General features: G+C 36.9%; 1 protein-coding gene across 3 annotated transcripts in view; it reads left to right on the forward strand.

Annotated features, from left to right (window-relative positions):
- Window positions 1–21318, forward strand: part of tafa3a (TAFA chemokine like family member 3a) — a 75390-nt gene extending 54072 nt beyond the window's left edge. For all 3 annotated transcript variants that reach the window (XM_057337598.1, XM_057337596.1, XM_057337599.1), the window contains 3 exons: window positions 13236–13385; window positions 16030–16154; window positions 20598–21318. In XM_057337598.1, coding sequence (XP_057193581.1) covers window positions 13236–13385; window positions 16030–16154; window positions 20598–20609 — 287 coding nt within the window. In that variant the 3' untranslated portion in view covers window positions 20610–21318. The remainder of the gene's footprint in view (window positions 1–13235; window positions 13386–16029; window positions 16155–20597) is intronic.
- Window positions 21319–24725: the final 3407 nt, after the last annotated feature.

A 24725-nucleotide genomic window follows, 5' to 3' on the forward strand; every position in this document is an offset into this window, starting at 1 on the left:
TATATAGAATGGTACAAAGACAGACAGATATGGCACACATACAGACAGATATATAGAATGGAACGCATACAGACAGACAGACAGATATATAGAATGGCACACACACATACAGACAGACAGACAGACAGATATATAGAATGGCACACACACAACAGACAGACAGACAGATATATCGAATGGCACACATACAGACAGACAGACAGATATATAGAATGGCACACATACAGACATACAGACAGACAGACAGACAGACAGATATATAGAATGGCACACATACTGTACATGCATATAGACAGACAGATATATAGAATGGAACACATACATACAGACAGGCAGATATATGGAATGGCACACTTACAGACAGACAGACAGACAGATATATGGAATGGCACACAGCCACACAGCCAGACAGACAGACAGATATATAGAATGGCACGCAGACTGACAAGAAGACAGACAGATGGGCAGACAGACAGAGATTAAGAAAATGTCCCCAATCATTTGTTCACTTTGCATTCAATGAATTGTGCCTCTAATGTTGAAACCCTTTTTCGGTCCACTGTGGGTTTGTGATTTATGTGAGGTTTTTTGCTGTCGGTTTTCAGTTAAATTCAGCTGTTAGGGGATATTTCCATATTCACTTACATGTGGGCTGAATTGACTTCTGAATTTCAGCATAGAGTGAGTTTTTATGTCTACAAGGGAAAAAGTCTATGCCTCGGTGCACACTGTAGCGATAGTCTGTAACAGAGAGAGAAAGAGACATCTGAACATTCGGCCTGTGACATTATGGTGTCTGCAGGACAGGTCGCTTTTTCCTACAGGACTTAGATGTGGCACAGTTTTCACAGCATATTAGGGTAAAGACATGGTGTCACGTTTAAAGATGCGGTGAAACATAAACTACAGATTAAAACAGAGAGATAATAGATCAATGGATGGAAATGTGTATAAATGGACAGAGCTCGGCCATACTTTATAATTGTTGTATTTATAACGTAATACGAGTAATAATTGTTTCATTTGTCAAAGATGGCAAAGGTAATGTTTGCCTCGGATTGTACGGTTTTTATTTATCAGGATAGTGTGACACATGTTTCAGAAAACATGAGTAGGAATGCCATTTTAATAATAAGTGACCTTGAGTCAGCTTTCACGATGCAGCTTGAAAGAATGCTTCAAGGATGAAGAGCTGTAAAGATACTATTTAAAAATCGGTCTAAATGAAAGAAAAAAAGACATTTGTTCATATGGTTTAAACTTTCAGAACTATTTTGATCAATAAAATATGATAACCAAAATCATCTTTCAAATTGAAAGGGCTTGTGCAATTAAAATGTGAAATGTTGGACGCAAATGTTGGTGTGGACACTAATACAGTTATCTATATAGTTAGCTTTCGATTTTTTCCTAACTATGTATTGCAGGTCTCATATTTTTCCAATAATTTAATGAAACATGAAAAATAGTAGCAGAATGAGATGTGTCCAAACGTTGAATTGGTACAGTTACATTCTGTTTGTTTTAAACGCATCCAGCGATATTTATTCATCTTTTCCTTTTTTTAAAGTGTTTGTAAGAGAGCCAGTATCATAAAAACCCGTCTGACTTTTATATATAAATCACTGCTCAAACAGCGGACCATTACTCATTACTAGCATCTCATTAGCAGCCATTGAGACATCCTGGCGGGCAGCCGGCGACTCTGAGCAACACGGCCGTTTCTATTTTGGGTGAAATAAAAGAGGATCATAACGATTTTAACTGATGGAGGCAATTAGCAGAGAAACGCTGACACCAGTCCAGCGGTCAGCGCCGAGAACGGCGCGTTAATGTCACCGCCGTGAAGCTTTCAAAATGACTTTTTTCAAAAGGCTCCAGGACCCAACAATTTAGCCATCAGTTTTGATTTGCCTTAAAAATCAAAATGAATTAAGTACGTCTTAGTCTGGTTTTAGGACTGAATTGCAAGTTTGTCAGTTAGCAAAGGTCTTGTATCTTTGTGTTATTGTGTAGCGCTTGGAAGAAATTGTTTAATTAAAAATAGATTGACTCCAAAGCCAACTGAGCTTATTGATGAGAAATGTTTGAGTTCATATCGAAAGCGTAAATCAATTTTACTTTTTGTAATGGAGACATTTGTGAGATCTCTGGGTCTTTTTCCTCAGGGGAAATATGTGAGACACAGGAAAGTTTTCATTTGCTCTCCATTTATCTCATCGTGATTATTTCTTCTTATGGTTAGGTGTCAATTGATTTATAAAAGGAACACCGCACATGGTTGAGAAGGAAAAGCAGAAGGGAAACTGTTTTGATCTATTCCACACACACATACTGTACTGTGTCTGCACTGATTGTCACAAAATGGCGGACCTGCGTGGTGAAATTCAATCATAGTTTTAGATTTCTCTGTGGCACTACTATAATGAAGGCTATTTTTTCTCATGCTTCGTTTACGTCGCATTTCATGGTTGGAGCACAGTTATATTTTCAGCGGGCCGAGGATTTGTCAGGAAACTCAATATCTCTTTCTCAAGTCTAATAAGTAATTCCTCGCTGTTATTACTAGGACAGATGGATGGCCCCGGATCGTAAATTAAAGATATTTGCTTTAATAACTGTCCCTTTGAAACTACCCACTCAATAAGTGCAAGTAATAATATGATATCAATCCTGGAAGACATTTACGAGTGCGCATCTTTCGCAGGAGGGGTGAGAGAACGTGTGCGAGACGAGAGAACGTGTGCGGCTTTGTTGGTTGTCGCCATTGATTGGTTTCATTTCTCGAAAACTAATGCAGGTGGTTTGGGTCTGGTTGTTTTAGAACGGGACTGGAACGGATGATTTGAGATTAAAGTCTATCAGTTCTTCATATTGGCAGTGCGTATTGAGCCTTATTAGTGTGATTGAAACGTTCAGTGGACATCAAATAAACAAAGAATATTAATACACGATTTAGTAGTTTACCTTGTTTAAGAGATTTTTGTTGCTTTGAAAGATGTTTGTTATCTTCCATCAAAATGTTTTCTGCCTGGAGGAGCATCTGAGATATAAGAGAAGTGTTCTGCGTCTCAGATAGTTTTCCTGAGATCTCAACCATGTCTCAAACTGAGCTCAGATTTGTCAAGTCTGCAATCAAAAGTCAATATTATTGAAGATCTCAGTACGACCCCAAACACTTCTCATCAAATTGACCCAAATCCAGATTATTCTACCTCAACAATCTGCATTCATTTACACCTCCATGCTCTTCGTGTATTTTAACAATTGTCTCATTTGTGCATTTTTATTTTTTAAGCAATTTTAGGAGAAATGTTTGAGACTAAGTTGATACTTAAATTAAATAGAAATCTGTAGAGTATTACTATAGAGTAATCAAAAAGCAACGTCTGAGCAATTAAAATTTCCCCTGGGACATATTTTTACATATTCAAGATATGTATTCAAAAATATATTGATTTTCACATATTGTATTTTGCCTATGTGTTTACATAGTCTGAAACTGAACATTTTTCATATTACGCTCTGCCCCATCTTCCCGTTTCAATAGGAACTATGAAAAGAAGCCCATAACTCATCCCCAGAAGAGATAAAAAATCAATTTTGCAGTGACTAATTTAGTGCTCATATTTTTTACGCAGTCCAATCGCTGCCTCGTGACCCAGAATGACCGGTGATACTCCGAGAAATCTGACTCTGGTTAAATTATGACTAACAAAGTGTTAGAGAGCAATGCCATGTTCGGCTCAAATGTGCATTAATTATGACCAGCAGCTAACATGCAGCAGGTTAATGATTCTTGAAAAGACCTCAGTTAAAGTCATTTAGACGGTTAAGAATTCATAATTGTGATATTTCACCTTCGTCTGGCGGCAGCTTTGCTCTACGCTCATTGTAATTTGGGCAGTTAACAATTAATACTTGCAATATTTCACCTCGACCCAAAATTATGGAGTCGAGTGAGTCATGAGGGCTCACGCTTGCATTGCTGTTGTTGGTCACCTAGTCTGAACTCTGTTCCCAAGATTCATATGTTTAATGCTACTTTTTATATTTTCCACATTTTAGAATGATAGTTAAAGGGGTACTTCACCCAAAACTTTACTCACATTCGAGTGAGTAAAATCTGTATAAATTTCTTTGTTCTGATGAACACAGAGAAAGATATTTGGAAGAATGCTTAGAACCAGACAGATTTTTCCCCCATTGACTACCATAGTAGGAAAAAATACAATGTCAAAAGTGCCCCAGAACTGTTTGCTTTCCAACATTCTTCAAAATATCTTCTTTTGTGTTCAATAGAACAAAAAACAAAAAAAAAATGATAAAGTAATTTTTCCTACTATGGTAGTCAATGGGGGGCGAGATCTGTCTGGTTATAAGCATTTTTCAAAATATCTTTCTCTGTGTGCATCAGAACAAAGAAATTTATACAGATTTGGAACAACTCGAAGGTGAGTAAAATATTACAGGATTTTCATTTCAGGGTGAAGTATCCCTTTAAGACATCAGAACTGTGGAATAACACATGGAATAACATTGGGATTTATGACTAAACAAATCCAGAAGAATTCAAACAGTGTTTTATTTAATTATCTTTATTGTAGTTTCTTGAGGTCTGACCATGACATGCTTTTAAAACGGTATCGAAGGAGTTCCCATCTATTCTGGGCTCTTATTGGCTGATTTTCATTCATTATTTGGTCTGAGTTATCTAGTTTTCTAATGGAAGAAATTAATATTATTTTCAAAAATGTAGTCCTGCTTTCAGATCAAAAGCTTTTTGAGATCATGGAAAAACATTTCAGTCAAGTGTAGTTGTGGTTTTGTTTATTTCAGTTCACGGTCATCTTACCTTCAACTTCAGTGTGAACATGACAGCGCAGGAAGCTGATTGGTGTTGTTTGTTACCACGGCAGCGAGTGTGATGACATCTTTGCTGTCAGTCGTGTTTTGCAGGCTCAGAACACGTGTGTGTGTGTGCATATGTGATACATAAAACATTCCTGGCACTTTTAGGTGGAGACGGCATGCTATTTAGAGCAAACATGACTGCAGTCAGAGAATGCAAATGCAATAAAAGAACATGCAGATAAATGAACATGGACATCTGGTTGTTTTCACAACTTGATGCGCTGTTCCCGAAGAAAATGATTTTCTTTATTACTTCGAGGTTATTCATTTGTTGTTCAGTATTCTTAACGGGGTCCTATTTAATGAAACAGATATTTATATATAATTTAAGGTATCAGGTTTGTCTTAAAGGTTTGTGTTTCAGGTTCTTAGAGGATATACTGTAAATAAACACAATTATTGACACACAGTAAGAGTATAAAGCTAAAAATCATAATAATAATTTGAGCACCGTTTGAGACCTTGTTGACATTTCTTCTGAAACTCCAGAGGACATAAGATTGCTGTGACACAATTTAGCAAAAATCTTTTATTCTCACTGCAGTTTAAGAGAAACCGTTATTGTATTGTTATGTATTTTTTCCCAAGCTTTGGTAGTCATGAGTTTATTGGAATAATATTAACAGTTAGACAGCGACATTAAAACATTGATCTTTGAAAGTAATGGCAGTTATAATGATTATTACCCCTCGGGTAGACTAGATATTAATGAGCATAATTTAACAGCTTTGAGATTTGTGTACGAGCTACACCACAGAATACGCATACTATTAAATCTTTTGTCTTTTTTAAGTAAAAACATCCTTCAAAAATGATATTTTACCTTTTCGCTCTAACACGCTTATTTTCAGGAGTTTCAGATGCTTGGATGTAGATGGCACGCGAGATGGCTCATGACCTTGAATGTGCTTCTAATGGGTGTGGAAACTAACTAAATATTGAAGCTATCATCTTAAAAGCTCTTCAAAGTACTCGCCTAGACAAAAACGCCCTGACCGCCAGGTGTAATAAAAGTCTCAGAAGTGAGAAAAGTGCCCTTCAATTCCCAAATAAACCGCAGACGGACACGACTTACTGTAAAGCTTCTAATGTATATTTAAGCACCACGAATGAATCTGGCAGATATATATCTGTTTTTAAGTATTATGCATTCTAGCATTTCTTGGTTGTTTTGAGATTATCTTGATTGGTAAATCTATAATAACTGCTTCTTTTGTCTCTCTTTGGACGTAACACTATTTCTACAATGATGTTCTTCACCTTTTCATTTCATCTGCCATTCGCCAAGCGGCCGTCAAACAGTGACACCGACTCTATTAGTTTCGGTGTGTTGCTCTTTGTCACGACAACCGAAATGTAATAACATTCAGAGACCATTGACTGAGATGTGTGTGTGATTCCTCAGGGGAGAGACATTGATCAGAGACGGCCATTAATGGTGCAATGTGGAGATGGATGGTGTGGGACTAAGGTTCATTTGAGCCTTTGGCCCATGTGCTCCGAATCTGTCGGCCACGGCAATCTGTCACCAAACCTTTGGCTTGACCAAAATGTGCACCCTGGCGTCTGCAGTAAAATACAGCGATGGAGAGAGAAGCAAGCCAGATAGATCCTTCAAACGGATAGCATTGTGATGAATGTTATTTACAGTGGGGGAATGGTAAGCAATGGTCTGTGGACTGTTTTGGAATCACTAGCGTTGCCTCATTAAGCGCTATGGTAATGTTTCGACCCAAATTGCAAATATAATTTTTCTGAATCTGTTTAAGTGCTCGTGTAAATACAGATTTGTCGATTATCGCGAAATGATTACCTTGCATATTAGGGAAGAATTGCAAAGCTTTTTAATAAATGTAATGCAAAATGTATATTAAATAATAGTGGATGTTTCGCATGCTGCTGTGAGTTTGTGAGCTTCAAAGAGATGAAAAGATGGCCTTCTTAAAACAAGAATAACCTTGCATTCGCTGTTACTGAACACATCTGTGTTCGCTCAACAGAGGGGTCAATGAGAGGCTGTGTTACTCTGTGCATTGTGTATCCTAGTGAGAGTAGTTATGTAGAATAAAAGAAATCAAGTATTTTATGCTTTTGATGGTCTAGACAGAAAAAATACGTATTTAGACATTATAGCGCTAATCTGAACCTTTCACGCTAAAAAGTGCTGGTTTATTTTCAACCAATAGTTGGGTCAAAAAGGGACAAACCCAACCGGCGAGTTAAAGGGATAGTTGACCCAAAAGTGAAAATACTGTCATCATTTACTCAACCTCTTGTCATATCAGACCTTGTATGCATGTCTTTTTTCAGAAGAACACAAAAGAAGATATTTTGAAGAAAGTCGGTAACTGAACGGCACCGCCACCCATTCACTTCGATGGACACAAAAGCAATGCAAGTGAATGGGTGCCGGTTAACAACATTCTTCAAAATATCTTCGTTTGTGTTCTGCAGAAGAAAGAAAGTCAGAGGGTGAGTAAATGATTTCACTATAAATGAACCTCAAAAAATGGTAATGCCTGGCCCATGGGCTGAAACCACCCAGCAGAGGTTAATTTATAACCCAATGGTTGGGTTTGTCCCTTTTGTAGCATATCAATATTGAACGTTGTTATTTTTTTGGGTCATTGTCTAACATCTACAGTATGTCAAATGGGGTGAAAAAATCTGATTTGGGCCTGATTCAAATGACACAAAAGACTCTTAAACTAGCCATCAGTCAGCATACAGCTGTATACGTCTCAGCATTAAAAGCAAACCGTTGTTGTTTTTGTCAGTTTCTGTTTACACCAGCACAAGGTTTGGACCTCTGCCCAGACGCGCTCTTGTTTTGGGAGCGATGACTCCATATTACCCTGCGCTAACCACAAAGGTACTTTAGCCGTGCGTGTGTGTGTGTGTGTGTTTTCTTTAGCAGGACTTCAACGTCCGTATCTGGCAGGCGAAAATTTGCTGTCAGAACCCTAGCCCGCGCTTTCATGGCCCGGTGGTTATCGCAATGCGTCTGGTGTCAGATAAAAACACAACGCATTTGTGTCAAAGAGCTGACCCGGTAAAACGCATTAGATGTGACATCCATTCATTTCGACTTTTTAGAGACACACACAGCCAAACATCTCCGATCAGGTAACCGGTGCAGTTGAGTCGAGGCGTTTGAGCTGCCATTTCTTCAGACCGCAGATGGCTAGCCCTCCTATCGCCTCATAACAATTTCATAAGTGACTTGCTGTAAATTGCCATGGCGATGGTATGGTAATAGGGTTGCCACTCTGCTCCAATTTCTGTCTCTGGTCGAAGAGAAAAGTATTTCTCGTTCTGTTCACTAGAGTCACACTGAGTAATGAGTGTTAGGACGGGCGAGGTGAAAGTTAGCTTGATGAGAGGAAAAGGACTGGACTTATTTCCTGCATCGCATCTTGGAGAATGTGCTAGCGCTAATGTGCTACTCAATATACTGTAGTTCTGTTGAATTGAGTTTAAAGGGATATTTCACCTGTAAATATGAAATTTATTTTATTATTTACTCGCTCACATGTCAAACCCGTATGACTTTCTTCTGCGGAAAATAAACGAAGATATTTTGAAAAACATTGGAAAACCAAACTACATGGAACCTTCCATTGTTTGTACACACTGGGACATTTCTCAAAATATCTTCTTTTGTGTTCAACAGAAGAAAGTCATATACAGGTTGATGGTGAAGAAATAACGACAGAGTTGTTATTTTTGGCTGAACCATTCCTTTAAGAACGTTCCAAGATATTTTGTCATGTTCAAATGCAGCTTATTATGGTATGTTTTCATTAAATACTCCGCATTGCGGACACCAACATTTTAATTTAACAAATGTAATTACATTTTTTAAATATTATTATATTTTTCTTTTTATTAAAATAAATATTTTATTTCTTCATCAACAAAAAGCCCTTTGTAAATGAATTGTATAGATTTGAATGTTGTTTTATGTTTACTCTATATGAACTTGGGTATTTATGCAATGCATTTTTTGTTCTGTTAATACATACAGGCAAAGCAAAACGCATCAAAATGAATGATTTGTTTTCATTACTTTTTAATAAGCGTTTAAATTGCATGATAAAAGCAATTTTGCGTTTTATTATTGTTGTACGTCAGTGGATTTTTAACTATGCTTACTACAGTAAAAGTGTGACTTGCGTTTTTTTAGTTCGTTTTTAAGTTAAAAGGTGTTCTGCAGATGTGCTAGCGTGATCTGGTCAATGCACCTTTAATGAATACTTCATGATGTTATTTAACTCTCGGATGACTAAATCAATATTCTCCTTCCTCCTCATTGAACGTAGAACATTGATGGCAGAACAGATGGTTCTTTACTGCTGTGAAAAGTCCGTCTATCATGAACGTATCAGGCTCGGAATATCATGCAACACACACACACACACACACACACACGGTTCCTGCTCCATTGAACCGCTGAGGCTGATCTTGTCTGTCAACCCCTTGGGTTGGAGAGTCAGACTACCGAGGCTCTGTGGCGATGATGCTGCGTTTGGTTGCAGATTGAATTTACTGACTTCACTGCTTGAACTGAGACCCGAATTGATGTTTGTTTTTTTTTTATTTAGGCCTATGTTTGTTCAGAGCAAGAGCATAAACTGGATTTTTTATTGTTATTATTTTTTATAGTTAACATTCTTGCTGTGAACTGCTTTAGTTTTTTGGGTTTATTGTGTTACAGGTTCATGTTTTTTTCCAGTTGGCGTAACAGAGAAATTGTCCCTGTCGCTTTAAGGCTACAAACAAAGCTTTGTGTTGAAAACATTCAAGCGGAGTTGAGATATATAAAGAGCCTTGACACATGCAATGAATGCACGTCAAACCTTTCATGATATCCCTTTGTGCTTTTGTGTAGCATGGCAACATAATAACCGTTCTGGTGTGCCCTCATCTAATGATGGTTTAATAATTTGTTTTCAGCATTTCGTCTGAACTGTACAGTGATATTTAGACAGCCCTTACTTTAGCGGTTAAGTACCGTACGCTTATATTCTCGTTCAGCCTCTTCATCACGATGTTACTAGGTGGAAAAACAACCTTTGAATAACAATTTTTGCGAACACAGAGTCTGTCGTCTATCTCTCTCGCGCGCGGCTAAGCGGAGGTCGGCTGTGTTATGCTGCTAATTCGATAGAAGTTTAGCAGGAACGTTAGAGATATTTTCTCTGCTTTTTTGTTATTCGTCGATACGTTCGCTGACTGTTTGAAGAAAAAGGACCTCTCCGCTCCTAAAAGCCCATCGACGGCACACTGAAAACGCATAAGAGTAAGGTGGGAAAAAAGCCTGCTTAATGCTCATACTTGCATCCGAGGCAGCAATCTGTTCCGTTTTATTTTTAAATGGCCTTTACCCTTGCCGAGAATGTCACACATCCCAATGTTAGATGATTTTACCCTTCAACTCGCATTAATGAGAAACTGCATGGAGACTGTGAGATCCTAACCGCTTCTGACAAGCACCGGCAACATTTGCAAATCCTGTGAAATAACCATATGTTTGTCATTGCTTGACAGAATTTTTGGGCTGTTGGAAAAAGCATATGTTTCGTTCTTAGATTTATTTCGTTTGGAAGAGCTGGCAGTTTTGTCGTCGTGTTATCTCGCACGGAAGAGGGTGTGTGACACGTCATTTATATTCACCCTCACCACCTTCCACCTCAACACAAAACAAGAGTTTCTGACCCAAAGACCTACATATAAACTGAAGAGAAGTCCTTCGGTTTCTTAAATGTGATAATAATAATAAATATATATATATATAAACAATATAATATTGTAAAAAAAGATATTATAATAAAATAACATTCGTTTTATAATATAATATAATATAATATAATATAATGTAATATACTTTGATTGTATTGTTTTATATTGATATCATTTAAAAAAGTACATGTAATCATATAATATGTAATTATATGTAAATTAGTTAAGATAATGTCCTTGTGCTTTGTTCCTCCCCTTCCATTTTATTGGCATGATTGTACTGGTCAGTTTGGGTTTAATGGATGTTGTTTTGTTGTTATATATATATAAAGAAAATATAATAAAAAAAATTATTTTATTATATAATAATAAGTAATCAAATAGTAATTAATTTGATGATAAAATATAAAAACACCACACAACACAATACTTTTATTGTATAGTTTTATTTGATATAGTAAAATAAAGTAAATGATCATATAATATAAAATGATGTAAATTAGTTTTTGTGCTTTGTTCGTCCCCTTCTATTTTATTGGCACTATGGTACTGGTCAGTTTGGGATCGATGGATGTTGTTGTGTTGTTGAAAGCAGGGTCTTAGAGCAATGCCAGCGTGCATCACTGTTAGCGCCCAGATCAGGCTTTACCTGCTTGTACGGCAGACATCCCCCGACTCCACCGGACGACCTGCCCGAGCACCTTAAGTGAAAAATATTGATCGCAGTCCACTGAAATTTTGCACAGATGTCCAGAAAAAGAAAAGGTTTCAGACCGCTAATGCAGAGACATGAATAGTTGTTTTTATTCTCTGTGTTGGGCCGGGGGCACCTTGCTAAACGTGCGAATCTTTAGTCGAATGCTCGCGTACACACATGTCGTGTCTATAGGTTGGGTTGGCTTGTTTATGACCTTGGTTGAAAGGGGTTGTAGTTTAATCAGTAGTTCGCACTGTTTCTCCAGTCCCTTCCAGCCTGTTCCTACAGCTTAATGAATGATGCTATCCATACTAAAGCTTTTCCGCAGCAGGTAAAGGGCTGTTCCAGGATCAGATTCCCCAGAACTCAGAACATTCAGTTCCTAGGAAAGTTACACTTTCTTGTTTTTGTGAATATGATTCGATTTCAGTTTGACCTGGGTCAATGAACACATGTGCCAAACATAGAAACTGGTCATTTTTGGTGCCAAATCTAGCTTGCATGTAATTTCATTTGTATTTATTCATGTTTTGCCAAGGTATGCGTGTCTGTGACGTTGGCGCTGCGAATACCCATGCATGCTCGGCCACAGGGGTGTCACACTTATTTTAGATCGAGGGCCAGAATAGCAAAAACATCACCTTATGTAGCCGATTTGCTTTATTTATTCGTCTCTGGTGTACCCTGATGCACACTCTCTTTTCTGGAGCTAATAAAATCTGCATTAATGTGTGATGCTGGGTTAGAATGAAAGCAAACTTCATCTTACTTTATTAACCACAGGAAAATGAAACCGTAAACATTCATCTTTTTGACAAAATTTTGGACACCTCTGGTCTACTATATAGTAAATCAATAATAAGTCGCATGTATGTCATGTGTAAGTCAATGTTAGTATACTGTAAAAACTAGCTTTCAAGAATTTCAGCCTCTTTTCCATCCCCTTGAATCGCCCAACTCGGTTAGTTGTTGTTATGGATTTTTACAAGCGCCGCGTCAAAGATGCACAAATGAGTGCGGTAAGGCACATCGAATTCGTCAAAGCAATCATTTTCTATGAGCTGTTGGAACAAACTCCACCGTTGAATATTCAATTTGCATCCGCTCAAACTTTTCGGAATTAACTTTGGTCCTGCGGCGCGCGCGGGCTGCGAGATAATCACACAAAAGACGTTCAGCCCTTCACCCGGCAGCCCTCGCATCGGTAAATCTCTGTTTTCTTTTCCAAGCCCTCAATCGGCCCGCCGCTCGACAGACCCTTTTGTGTGCACGTTAAAGGCCTTTTATTGATTGGAGGCAAAATGTTTTTAATGTTGTTGATGAGATTTTGAGATTGGCCGGCTAATGGGAAAATGGAGGCCTCTTTTTCAATCAATTTTTAACTCGAGTCTTAAATTGAAAATCTTTACCAATGCAATTAAGGCTGTTTTGAAAGGTACACTAAAACTTTCAAAATGTTTTTTATGCTTTCCTTTTTTTAAACTCTTGAATTTAGTGCTTGAAAATGATGGGTAAACACAGACGTCCCACTTTGCTGTTGTTCATAGAAAGGAAAGAAAAAGATCTTATCAGACAAATGAATAAATTGATCCTTTGGATACTTAAAGGTCTGCAGTTCATAATTCACATGTTATTCGTTTTATTTACTACAAAAGTGAAACATAAAACAACCTGCTGATTTTGGAATACCATTTTCATCTGATATCTGACCTGCGACACTACAAACTGTGCATTTAAATGGATGAAACAGCACCGCCGTGGAATTTATTTCCATCGCAGCCTCAGCAAACAGCAGAATATGCATTCACCGCTCGGCAGCGAGGGAAGGTTGAAACAGCTGGCTGATTTTAATAGACTGTCTGTCCTTGTTGTTTTTCCTCAGTGCACGTCAAAGCAGGAACCTGTGAGGTCATCGCAGCCCACCGCTGCTGTAACAAGAATAAAATCGAGGAGCGTTCCCAAACTGTCAAGTGTTCTTGCTTCCCTGGGCAGGTTGCTGGGACGACAAGAGCAGCTCCCTCCTGCGTGGACGGTAAGACTGTGTTTGTCTCTCTACTTTTGATCTGTTGCCTGTTTGCTTTTTGTGAACTGTAACAAACAGAATGGACATATGGTGTAATGGTACATACTGTACATATGTACTGTATATATAAAATAAATATACATTTTACATGCACATACACACACACACACACACACACACATACATGTATATGTATATATTTTATATTGTTATATACATATTAAAAAAAAATATATAGACATTATTATAATATTATTACATTTATATTATATTTTTAAATAGTATATATATAATAAAAAATAAACATTTACTGTTTTATTAATGCATGATATATATTACAAAGACAATATTCGATAAACCAATTAAAACATATTTCAATCACTTTTTTTCTAATATATTGTTGACGGTACTATTAAGATTTCTGGACGTTCAGTAGTACGATGCATTTTTAAATGTTCAAGTATGGTAGTACCCTAAAAACCTGTCTGCAAAACCGTAGTTCATTGTATCATGCACAAAATGTTATTTTACACAAGATTTTCAATGCAAATTACAAACCCTGTGTTTTCATATTTCCTTTGTCTTTTATAACTTCAAACATTAACGCTCCCAAGTCAAATGATCAATTTAAAGCATGCCGTCCGTTTTTCAAGCATAGCTGTCCATATTTTCAGCCGTCTTATCAGTCGGTTCTGTCAGTTGAGTGTCAGAGGTCCGTTTGAGTGTGACATCGTCATCCTGCTGTTCGCTGAAGTGCAGCGAGGGCCGCTTGTCTAATAACATGTCAACAGCCTCCCTCACCAGACGGGTCAATCGATCCTGATCTTCTTTTCTGCCCTCTAATGCATCTGACAGGCCCTCGCTGAGACCCCTTACTGAGGACCAAGACAACAATACGTGCTTTTGCCTGATATATGGGGACAAAAACCCTTAAGATTTAGAACTAAAAGAACGTTTAGCTTCTTTTTGCTTATTGTTTCTGTAATAATGTGCAAATATTGTATCATTAAGTATTTTTTGCCAGAATGACCAGCTGAATACATTATCTTGCACAAATAACATTCTATACTGAACTGTAGTTTTCTGTAGTATACCACAGTTTACTATAGTAAATACCAAAGTAAATTCATTTTTGGATATTGTGTAGTCTTCCTGGGAGCATTTTAATATTAAACTCCTTCGATTATAGTTTTTAGTCTATTTTGTCCATTTTCCTGCAAGAGAAAGCTTACAGTATATTTATATACACTGAAAAAAATGACTTGTAAAATTGACTTAATCAATCCTCGTAACAATTTTCATGAATATTTTTCAAGTAAAATGTGCTGCTATAATTCAAGTACAACTAACTAACCAGAATAAAGTAAATTCTACTCATTAAATACATTTAGTATTTGTTCAAATATTAAGTAAATATCACGGTTCACTTACTTTCATTTTGAAATATACTATTTTTTACAACATAGATGGTCACGTGAGAAGAGACTGGTGGTCTCTGTACTGGAATAAGCACATTTACTGCTCAAGAAGTGAAATAACTCACTTCATGACTAATATCGTGCCTCCCTCAGCCTAGGCAAAAGCAACGGTAACAAGTTAAAAAACCCAAACTTAAAAATAATACCAAAACTCTCCTAAATCTCAAAGATAAATCAACACAAAACACGAACAAGTCTTTCTTTTTACTGAACAACACTTCAAATGACGGTTAATTTGGAAAATTAATCTCCTAATACAGTCAGATGCAAAGCATGCTGGGAACTACAGATCAACTGCCAAGGTAGTTATATCTACAAAAATGATTCGTGTAGTCGCAACACAAAATAAATAATTAAACTTAATTTGACCAATTTAAATGGGTTTAACATAAGAAAACTGAGTTGGATTTACTTTAATAATTTGTTCAATGAAAATTACTCAAACAAAATAATTAATCTTAACAACCAAAATTTGTAGATTTTAATCCCAAAATTATTCCCAAATTATTTTAACTCAATTTTTTTTTAAAAACAGGAACATAATTCTATTAAGTATATTTTAATAATTTATTTTCATAAAATCTGCTAAGGCACATAATCTTTTTTTCAGTGTATCAGGTTATTTTGGCTTTTATGAAATAAATGCTTAGATGGATTCAGTAAGTCAATAGGCATGGACTACACGCAGCAAAGCTTCTATTTTGATTTGACGTGCTCTTTAAAGTTTTATAACTCCAACCCTCTGCCACTTTGGCCTGAATAAAAAATTGAGTCCTACAGCTTGACTACCTCTAACTTCTGCCCACCTCAGCTCCTGTCATCTTGACATGAAGGTAGACCTTTATCCCTGAAGACATACAGTACAGTGAGCTCAAAGCCCACAATGGATTGATGGATTCAAACCGTCGGCTTGGAATCAAACATTCCCTCCTTCACCAGCATCAATGTTTTTTGGGAAAGAGAGATGGAAAGACGTAGTTGGATTTCTTTTGTCAGTGAATGAGAGTCAGATCTTCTGAGGTTTCGTTTGCTCTCAATCTTCATTGCCTCATCTTTCAAAATATTGGAGACGTGGTGATTTGGGATGTTTCTTTGCCGCCTTGGCAGATCCCACAGAGTGAGCAGAGGACTGAAATCTTTACTCTCTCTCTCTCTCTCTCTCTCTCTTTGTGCAGCTTCTATAGTAGCACAGAAGTGGTGGTGTCAGATGCATCCTTGTATGGAGGGCGAGGAGTGTAAAGTTCTGCCTGATCTGAAGGGCTGGAGCTGCAGTACGGGAAACAAAGTCAAGACAACTAAGGTGAGAGAGAAGCCTTGACTTCAATTCAATTATTTGTATCATGCTTTTCACAATACACATTGATTTAATAGACTTTCACGAAACCCATCTAATGACAGCACAGTTCTTTGTCTGTCATAAAAAAAAAAATTCTATAGCAGTCAGGTTATATAACTCACATCTGAGCATTCAATGTATACAAATATTTACAAACAAATAGAAAGCCCTGAACTACAGTCCCCTTGCGAGAAAGTCAAATGAAAACTAGACATGGCTGAACAACGTGTTTTTCAATAGCCAGTCTGGATATTTAGGGCAGGGTGGACTATGACCCATATTTTAATGATGTGATATATATTTTATATAAACCTTACATAGTGGCCTACAAAACAGTTTCCTTACTACATATATGTTTGACAGTCAGCAAACTGTGATCTTTTTGATCATTTAAAAAATAAAACACTGCATAAATAAAAAATATTCAATACCTTGTTTTTTTAAACATCGCTATTAAAATGGCCATAGTAAGCATAGTTTTTAAATTGTAGTAAAACCACGGTAACCACAAATTTACCATAGTTAACCTACAGTAACCGTAGTTTACTCATGATATTTGTGGTAAAATGATGGTTATACAAATGATAGTCAATCTGTCAAAACAAAAATGTATTACAATTTTTTATTATAATAAAAGCATAATTTATTATATATTTTATTTAACGGTAATTTAACAAAATCAAATTATATTAGTCCATACCCAAATTTTTGGAAATTATTTTTTCAAAATTATTATTTATAAAAAATGTAAACAAAATATTGTATAATGCATAATGTAGAATGATAAAAAATATCAAATATTTTCTTATTTCCTGGCCATTTTATAGACGGCTTCATCGGACGCATACGCCTGGCCCGAAATTAACTCCCAGTATGTATTTGTTTATCGATCTGGCTAGTGGCTAACGATTTATATTTTACTCAATTTATATAAATGTTCATTTGTATAATAATTGTATTAAATAAACAATTTGTTAAATGGGTCATGTAACTATGTCGCATTTAAGTTTAGCCACAAAAGCGTGCATGGGCAGTAATGTTCGTTTATGTCATTGCTTTGAAACCGTCTATAAAACACAAGACCTTTTATAAGCTAATGTTTCCGAATGCTTCCAGTCTTGTACCGAACGCCCGGCTTTCTGCCTTCATAACCTGTCATGTTATCAGCTTATTAGTTGTACACCCTCGCTTTTGATCTCGCGTTTAAATAAAACACGACCGGGGAGCCTGTACGGCCTTTGTTGTGTGAAAAAAGACCAGGCAAAAGAAACGCAGCCTGGCATTACATTTAGTAAAGTCAATGCAGGGCACCGATGCGCTTCCATAGGTTAATGCGAGTTATTGTTTTGATGTTTGCTGCCGCGTGTTCACGAGCGACCGTGTATGTTCCGTTGACACACTGGGCTTGTAGCCATCCGTCAGGCTGAGGGGTTTGACTCACCAAATGCTTGCGCTTCACTCGGCTTCTCCATTATTCATGGGGCACGGGGGCCTGTGTGAGGCAGACCTTTTTTACTTTAGCCTTGTTAATAATTCATGCCGGTGCGCTCACGTCAACAGCAGGCAGACCTCGGAGGTGTTGGGAGCTTTTCTCAAACCCGGGCTTGATTTTGGGGCCCTCCAGGTCGTCCATAGGCATGCCAACCTCTGTAGGGAGGAGATCCCAAAAGATGATGGGGTTGTTGTGCAGTAAGCCAATCAAAGATTATGTTATGCACTTTGTAACAGCTGATGTCTCTTTAAAGAGATAAGACTCCAAAGGTCTACAATGCGGTCAAGAGATTTTTTGGAGATTATAATTTGTGTATGACATACAGTATAATGTGATATGTATATATATACAGTAGTGAATGTAGCCACCATCAGTGTTGTCTTTTGAATATACATTAGTTGTATCCTTATTTATACAGTATGTTACAAAAGTAAAATACAATTAATGAAAAACAAAGGGATTTACTGAACGAATTAGGCCTACTAAACATTTATCTGATTTGCATCCAGCACACTGAATTTTTTTGGGTTATTTCAACCCAGCATTGGGTCAAATGGACAAACCCAACTATTGGTTTATATGGTTTATATTTGACCCAACAATGGGTTGAAACAACCCTAAATAGGTTACTTTTAACCCATTGGTGGGGTTTGTCCATTTTTGACCCAACACTGGGTTGAAATAACCCAACAATTTTCTATTGAATATTGTTTTTAATCCATACATCTGTTACAATAATAACAATCTGATTGAGTTTTAGAATGCATATTGAATATGTTCCCCTTGGCTTTAATGGCAGCTGACATTTACTTCATGTCTGTGTAAAACCCGGTAATCCATGATATGCCAGCATAATTTCAGAGTACATATTTAAAAAGCATGTTTTGTTTATTAGTGCAAGCAGGAACGTCTGACCTTTTGTTCAAAGAAGTTAAAATGGTGTTGCTATAGACACCAAGGGACAATAGTTCACCTAAAAATTTTAATTCTTTGAACATTTATTCACCCTCATGTCATTACAAACCTGTACAGTATGACTTTCTTTCTGCTGCAGAACACAAAAGAAAAATGTTGGAAACCAAACAACATTGGACCCCGTTGACTTCCATTGTATAGACACAAAACCACTGAGACATTCTAAAATATCTTCTTTTGTTTTCCACAGAAGAAAGTGTCGTATACAGATCTCTGTTTTGTGGTGAACTTAACTTTTTGTTCATGTACGGTAGTTTAAAATGAAATGAATCCCAGATTTTCTGTCTTCATGAACTTTATCTTGTGTTGAACATTTGCTCTTGTCTTGTCTTGTCTTGTCTATTATTTTATTTTATATTATTTTATTTTATTTTATTTTATTTGCTCGCCCGCCCGAAAGTTCTATCAAATTGCCAAGTCTAGTCATGGCCACCGAACTACATTTCAGAACCAAAGAGGAGAAAGGTGGCCAGAACACATTCCACATCCTCTGTGTGTCCTCTGGCTGCCTGCTGGCAATGACCTGAAGGTGTAGATTAGACTGCGCTCCCCTTAGCTGCCTGCCAGTCTGGTCTCATTCACGACCATGGAGACCTGGCCTGTCCCGGCCTGTGAACCCAGAGCCGTGCTTTTGTGTTACAGCGCTGGAGCAGGACCAGACTTGCATGCTAAACCCTTCAGATCCAGAGGAACTAACAGTTTCGTTCCCCTAGCGTGCCGCCTCTCTATTTCTGGCTGCAACCGCTGAGTTCAATCCGGTTGTGTGGTTAATGACACTTGTAGGTGACGATACATCATGCATGTGTCAATCTCAGCTCTAACACCTTGTGCCTTAGAGTAAACTTCAGATTTTTCCATTTTTTTCCATAAACATCCATTTTTATATCGCTGGAGTCTGTAAAGTTCAAGAGATAATTAGTGAGCGCTCTGCGGTTGCCATTGGGTTATGTTGACGTATGTTGAGTTGTTGTATTATTTGGTCCAGTTTGCACCCTGTGTTTAACATTTCAAACATGCCGAAAGCTGGGGGAGCGATATGATCAAAAGATTATGATATGAGTAATATTGTGACCTGGTATTGGTATACGGTGAAAGAAAAATGCCAGTTGAGATCTCTTGATCATTTCTTCTCAATGAGATTAAAAAGAGAGCAAATGGAAAAAGTCTCCTGCATCTCAGACCTTTTTTCTGAGAAAGAAAGCCAGAAATCTCACAAATGTCTCCATTGGAGTTTCAGAAGAGAACTTATCTCAAACTGAGCTCAGATTTGCCAAATGTGCAAGTAAAAAGACATTGTTATTAAAGATATCATTATGAACTCAAACATTTCTCATCAAATTTACCCAAATCCGGAATATTATACCTCTACAATCAACATTCACTTTACACCTTAATACTCTTCATATATTGACCTATTTAATTGAATGTTTTATTGTCTTGTCTTGTCTATTTTATTTTATTTCATTTTATTTGTTTATTTATTTTTATTTATTTTATCATTAACTTTAAGACTTAAGAATCAAACCAATTATTAAATATAAAATAAAAGCCAATTCTAAAATTTGATTGAATGAGCCTCATTCAATGCTTTCTATGGTTATTTTTGTTTTTTTACTTTTTTAACTTTCAGTCTTGCATTTCCACATTATTTTAAAAAGTTCAAACCAATAAAAACGAATATAAAGCAAAAAATGTTTGATTGGATGAGCCTCATTTAAAGCGGATGTAATATCTCATATAAACTGCATTCATTATTAATGTGTTAAATTTTGTATTTTTAATCAATATTTTTCCGACATCCTAACACAGGGGGGAAATGAATATCTACCGGTTGACACATTTTTGTTGTTTCACAGTAGACACTATCACATTGCCAAGCCTTATACCGACAAGAATGTGCAGACAATAATGGTGTAATAACTTAGCCTTTTCTTTTTCAGGTCACACGATAGTCTGGGATCAATACACATTTGGGACTAGCAGTGTTTTTGGATCAAAGAAATGGAAATGAAGATACATTGACTCCAGCCTACTTCACAACTATTGGAAGTTCTTGGACCACAGCTGAATACTGATATTCCTTGGAATGGACCATTTAAACACATGGATAATACTTTTCCTCTATCTCCCCGTATTTTTGGTCTGCCACACTCCCATCTTTGTTTTATATACAACATTGTTGGACAAGATCATCACACACAATGTAAAGTAAATATTCCATGAATCATCACGATTGCGGATCGGTTTAGAGACACAACGGATTATATTTCCTTCTGAAGCAAATGTGGTCTTGAAAGGTTCACTTACTACTTGAATCATATGTGTTTCAGAAGCACTAATATTCAGTTCCCTGTCCTTTGATGCCGATATTTTCTTTCTTCTACTATGGCGAGATCTTTTGATCAGCGTGGGATGTATGATTTTCGGATTTGCTTTTGGGGCACTCTGCTCCATTTTGAAATGGACTTTCAAGCGAGAGGCAAGTATAAAGAAAATAATTACAGTTATTAATAATGGATGAAAAGCCGAAGTGGTCTGGTGGACCAGTGAAAATGAAGATAGCAAAAAGATTTATTGTTTGTTTTTAAGAGCCTCGTGGCCGCTGTTGAGTAAAAGTTGTCAGTATTATCTCCAATAAAAGTATCTCTATGGGAAATCTCGTCCAATCGTACGTTTGGAGAATGATTACCTCTCTATCATAAAAGAGAAACTGCTTTTATTGGCAGGGACGTTGCAAACCGGAAGAATACATCATTTTTATCAGCATTTTGGGCATGCCTAAAAAACTGTTAAATCTAAAAAATCAACAGAAATAATGGCCTAACTTAATGGTTTTTGATAACATCTTTACATTTACAGTATGAAGGATTCATCGGGTATTTACCAACTTAATTTTGTGGCAATTCATGACTATTTTTACTGAGGTGGCTAATTTGTATTAATTTCCTCTATCTCATTCATACGTTTCAGTATGATCTGCCTCAGCACCAGTGTTGGAAATGTTTAAAGGTGGGGTATCATTATTAGGAATTATGCAAATTAGCCACTTTGTAAAATAAATATATACGTAGTTATTATTTTTCACTCTGCTTCTATGACTGACTGAATGATGAATGAATGGTCAGTCGAACTACACAATTCACTTGAAAGTGGGTTGTGAGTGGAAAACTTTTCATTTTTTTGGAATTCAAAATGACTTTGTAGTCAGCCTTTGAAGACGGAAAAATCCACCAAAGTGGCCATACAGTTTAAAAGAGACTGAACAAAAAAGGCAATGAGCGAGATTCATTCGTTCTGAAGATTTGTCCAAGACCACCGATCTCACAAACGATACAGTACGCCTATGTTCAAACAGCACACTTACCGAACAGACAACCAGCATGCATCTTGTATTATCCATCTGCCGCAACACATTCATCAACTATGATCTAATCTTCAAGCGTATCAAAATATTAGCTAATATTTGCATTAAAAACTGACACAAAGGCTCTTTGTTTGTTCTCTGAAATACACATTTTTGTGCAGACGTCAGATTATTACATGCAGTCTGTGAGGCAGGTTGTGCTTATGCAGCTGTCACCGAACGCTTCAGACTGACTCGTATAGCGCAGGGCTAATGCTATTAGCATAATTCCATTTGCCAGCTATTTTGTCTGGCTAATTTACCATTAACAATATCAACAGCCGAACAAGAAGAGATGCTGAGGTTAGTCATGATGTCATTTACTTTGAGCTACAGCCGCACAAAGACCAGTTCCAAACGTGTCTTAAACATCATGTTCAGACACTGGAGTGCTCATAACGTTTCGCTAATGTACTAATGTGCTTATTGAGAAAGTGAGCGTGCATTCATCTGAAATAATGTGTCGTTGTCAAAGAGTAGAGATAAAAGCATTTAGCATTGTGTTTGGATGTGTTGAAAAAGTTGTGGGTGAGGTGGAGGCTTCACATGTATTGCGTACATTGTGCTAAGGGTTATGACATAAGTGTGAAGGTTCAGTCTTTACTTCTTCTTCTGTTGCTCAGCTGTTAGAGCGTTGCACTTTTAACACCAAGGTTGTGAGTTCAATTCCGTATATACAGTAGATAAAACGTAGACCTTGAGTGCACTGTACTTGCTTTATATAAAAGCGTCAAATGCATACAAATGCATAAATATAATGTACTGTAAATGATTCAAGGTCAGTCCTGTGCTTGGTTATATCACAAAGCCCTTGAGTTACTGTAGGTACATCTGAAAGTGTCAATTCAACCAACATAAATACATTTTTCAATTTTTTACAGAAGCAAGCTTCTTTTCCAATAAGTAATGGTATAGCTTGACAAAATGACTATATTCTGACATAATGACAAATCACTATATTCTACTGGTATATAAACAATATAAATATATTTTATAGACGTAATATAATATAAAACAATATATCATATCTCATATCATATCATATCATATCATATCATATCATATCATATCATATCATGATATAGGTTTTTCTAGTTTTTGTGGTTTTATTTAGCACAAACGTGTATGCTAAAGTTAAACGTTTTCGTGCCAGACAAATACTGGTTTTACTGAAAAAAAGTATATTTTGAGAAGTGCATTTTACGATAAAGTTAACATGAACTTACATGATCAATACTTTTACAGCATTTATTCATCTTAAATCATGTTAATTTTGACATTTACAGGTACATTTTGAGATCTAAAGTTGTATGTAATAATAATAGTTATTACACGGCTCGTCGGAAAGCTTGATTCTGATTGGCCAGTCGCGACAATTGCAGGTTCGTTATTCCCAGATAACAACCTCTCAAAACTAATAACACACGGTAACCCGGATGCAGCAAATCATTTTGACAGTTTTTTTTACACAAATTAAATATAAATATGTCTTTTAATAACATATATGACATTATATTTACAAATGATGAAACCAAATTGCCTGTTCGTGACATTTGAACGTCGTTTCTTACCTTAAAACCGAAAGTAAACGGCTTTCCTCGCGGAAGGTCTGCATTCGGTAAAAATGAGCTAATAAAATATTTCAAATTCATGTCCAGTTTTTTTCTCATGTGGCAAGTAGGCGTGTAATAAGCGGGATAATGTACAAGCAGCTGGTTGTTATCGCGAAATAAGCCCCTTCGGTGTGATACAAGACCCTCCGCTCTGCGTCGGGTCCTGATCACACTGTCGGGGCTTATTTCTGCGATAACAGCCAGTTGCCAGTACATTATCCCTTACATAACAAACACAACCTTATTGTAAAGTGTTAATGAAGCTGACTATTTTTCAGGTGGTTTTACTGTGCCTTCATTTGTATTCTGCCCTCGAAACTCTTACTTGCCCTTGGATCACTGTAGGTGCATCTGCTAACTTCACCAATCGGTATTTTCTGCTGGAAAATCCAGTTTAAGCTTGTATGTGTGTTCTGGAACATGGTAGCTGGTTTCTAGTTAGTCTAAATTCATCATTAGTTGGTCCAAGCAACCCTGTTTCAAAACACAGCTGGATTTTCTGGCCGGTTTTTAATATGGAGGAATTTTGTCCGAGTAATTAAGAGAATATATTATATAAACCCAACGGTGAAGTGTGATGAGCTGTCTCAAGCTGGGAACAATAGAAGACACAGGACAGATGATACCTCACAGAGCAACCAGGATTATCCAGAGCCTGCCATGCTGGGCCTCTCCAAAATTAATCCATCCGGACCGAGGACGGACACAGCAGTCCTGAAATTCACAGGGGTGTCCAGAAGATCTTCAGTGAGCCCTTATGAATGATCACGGCCAGGATTCCTATCTACATGCAATGCTCGCTCGGCCACTATAGAGGGGGATTTAGTGTGCTGGTGTACCTGCTCAATGGGATGCAGGAATACACAGGTGAGAATCTGTGTGTTTGATTAATGTCACCTGCAGTAATACCTACCACTGGTTTTATCTTCATTCTTAGTAGAAATAAAGTCACTGGAAGAAACTTTTGGAGTAATGAAAGAGATTTAGCTCAACTTTTGTATCATGGCGCTTGCAACACCAAAGTCATGGGTTCAATCCCACATGTGAATCAA

Source organism: Triplophysa rosa, linkage group LG7 (assembly GCF_024868665.1).
Source record: "Triplophysa rosa linkage group LG7, Trosa_1v2, whole genome shotgun sequence".
NCBI classification, from domain to species: Eukaryota; Metazoa; Chordata; class Actinopteri; order Cypriniformes; family Nemacheilidae; genus Triplophysa; species Triplophysa rosa.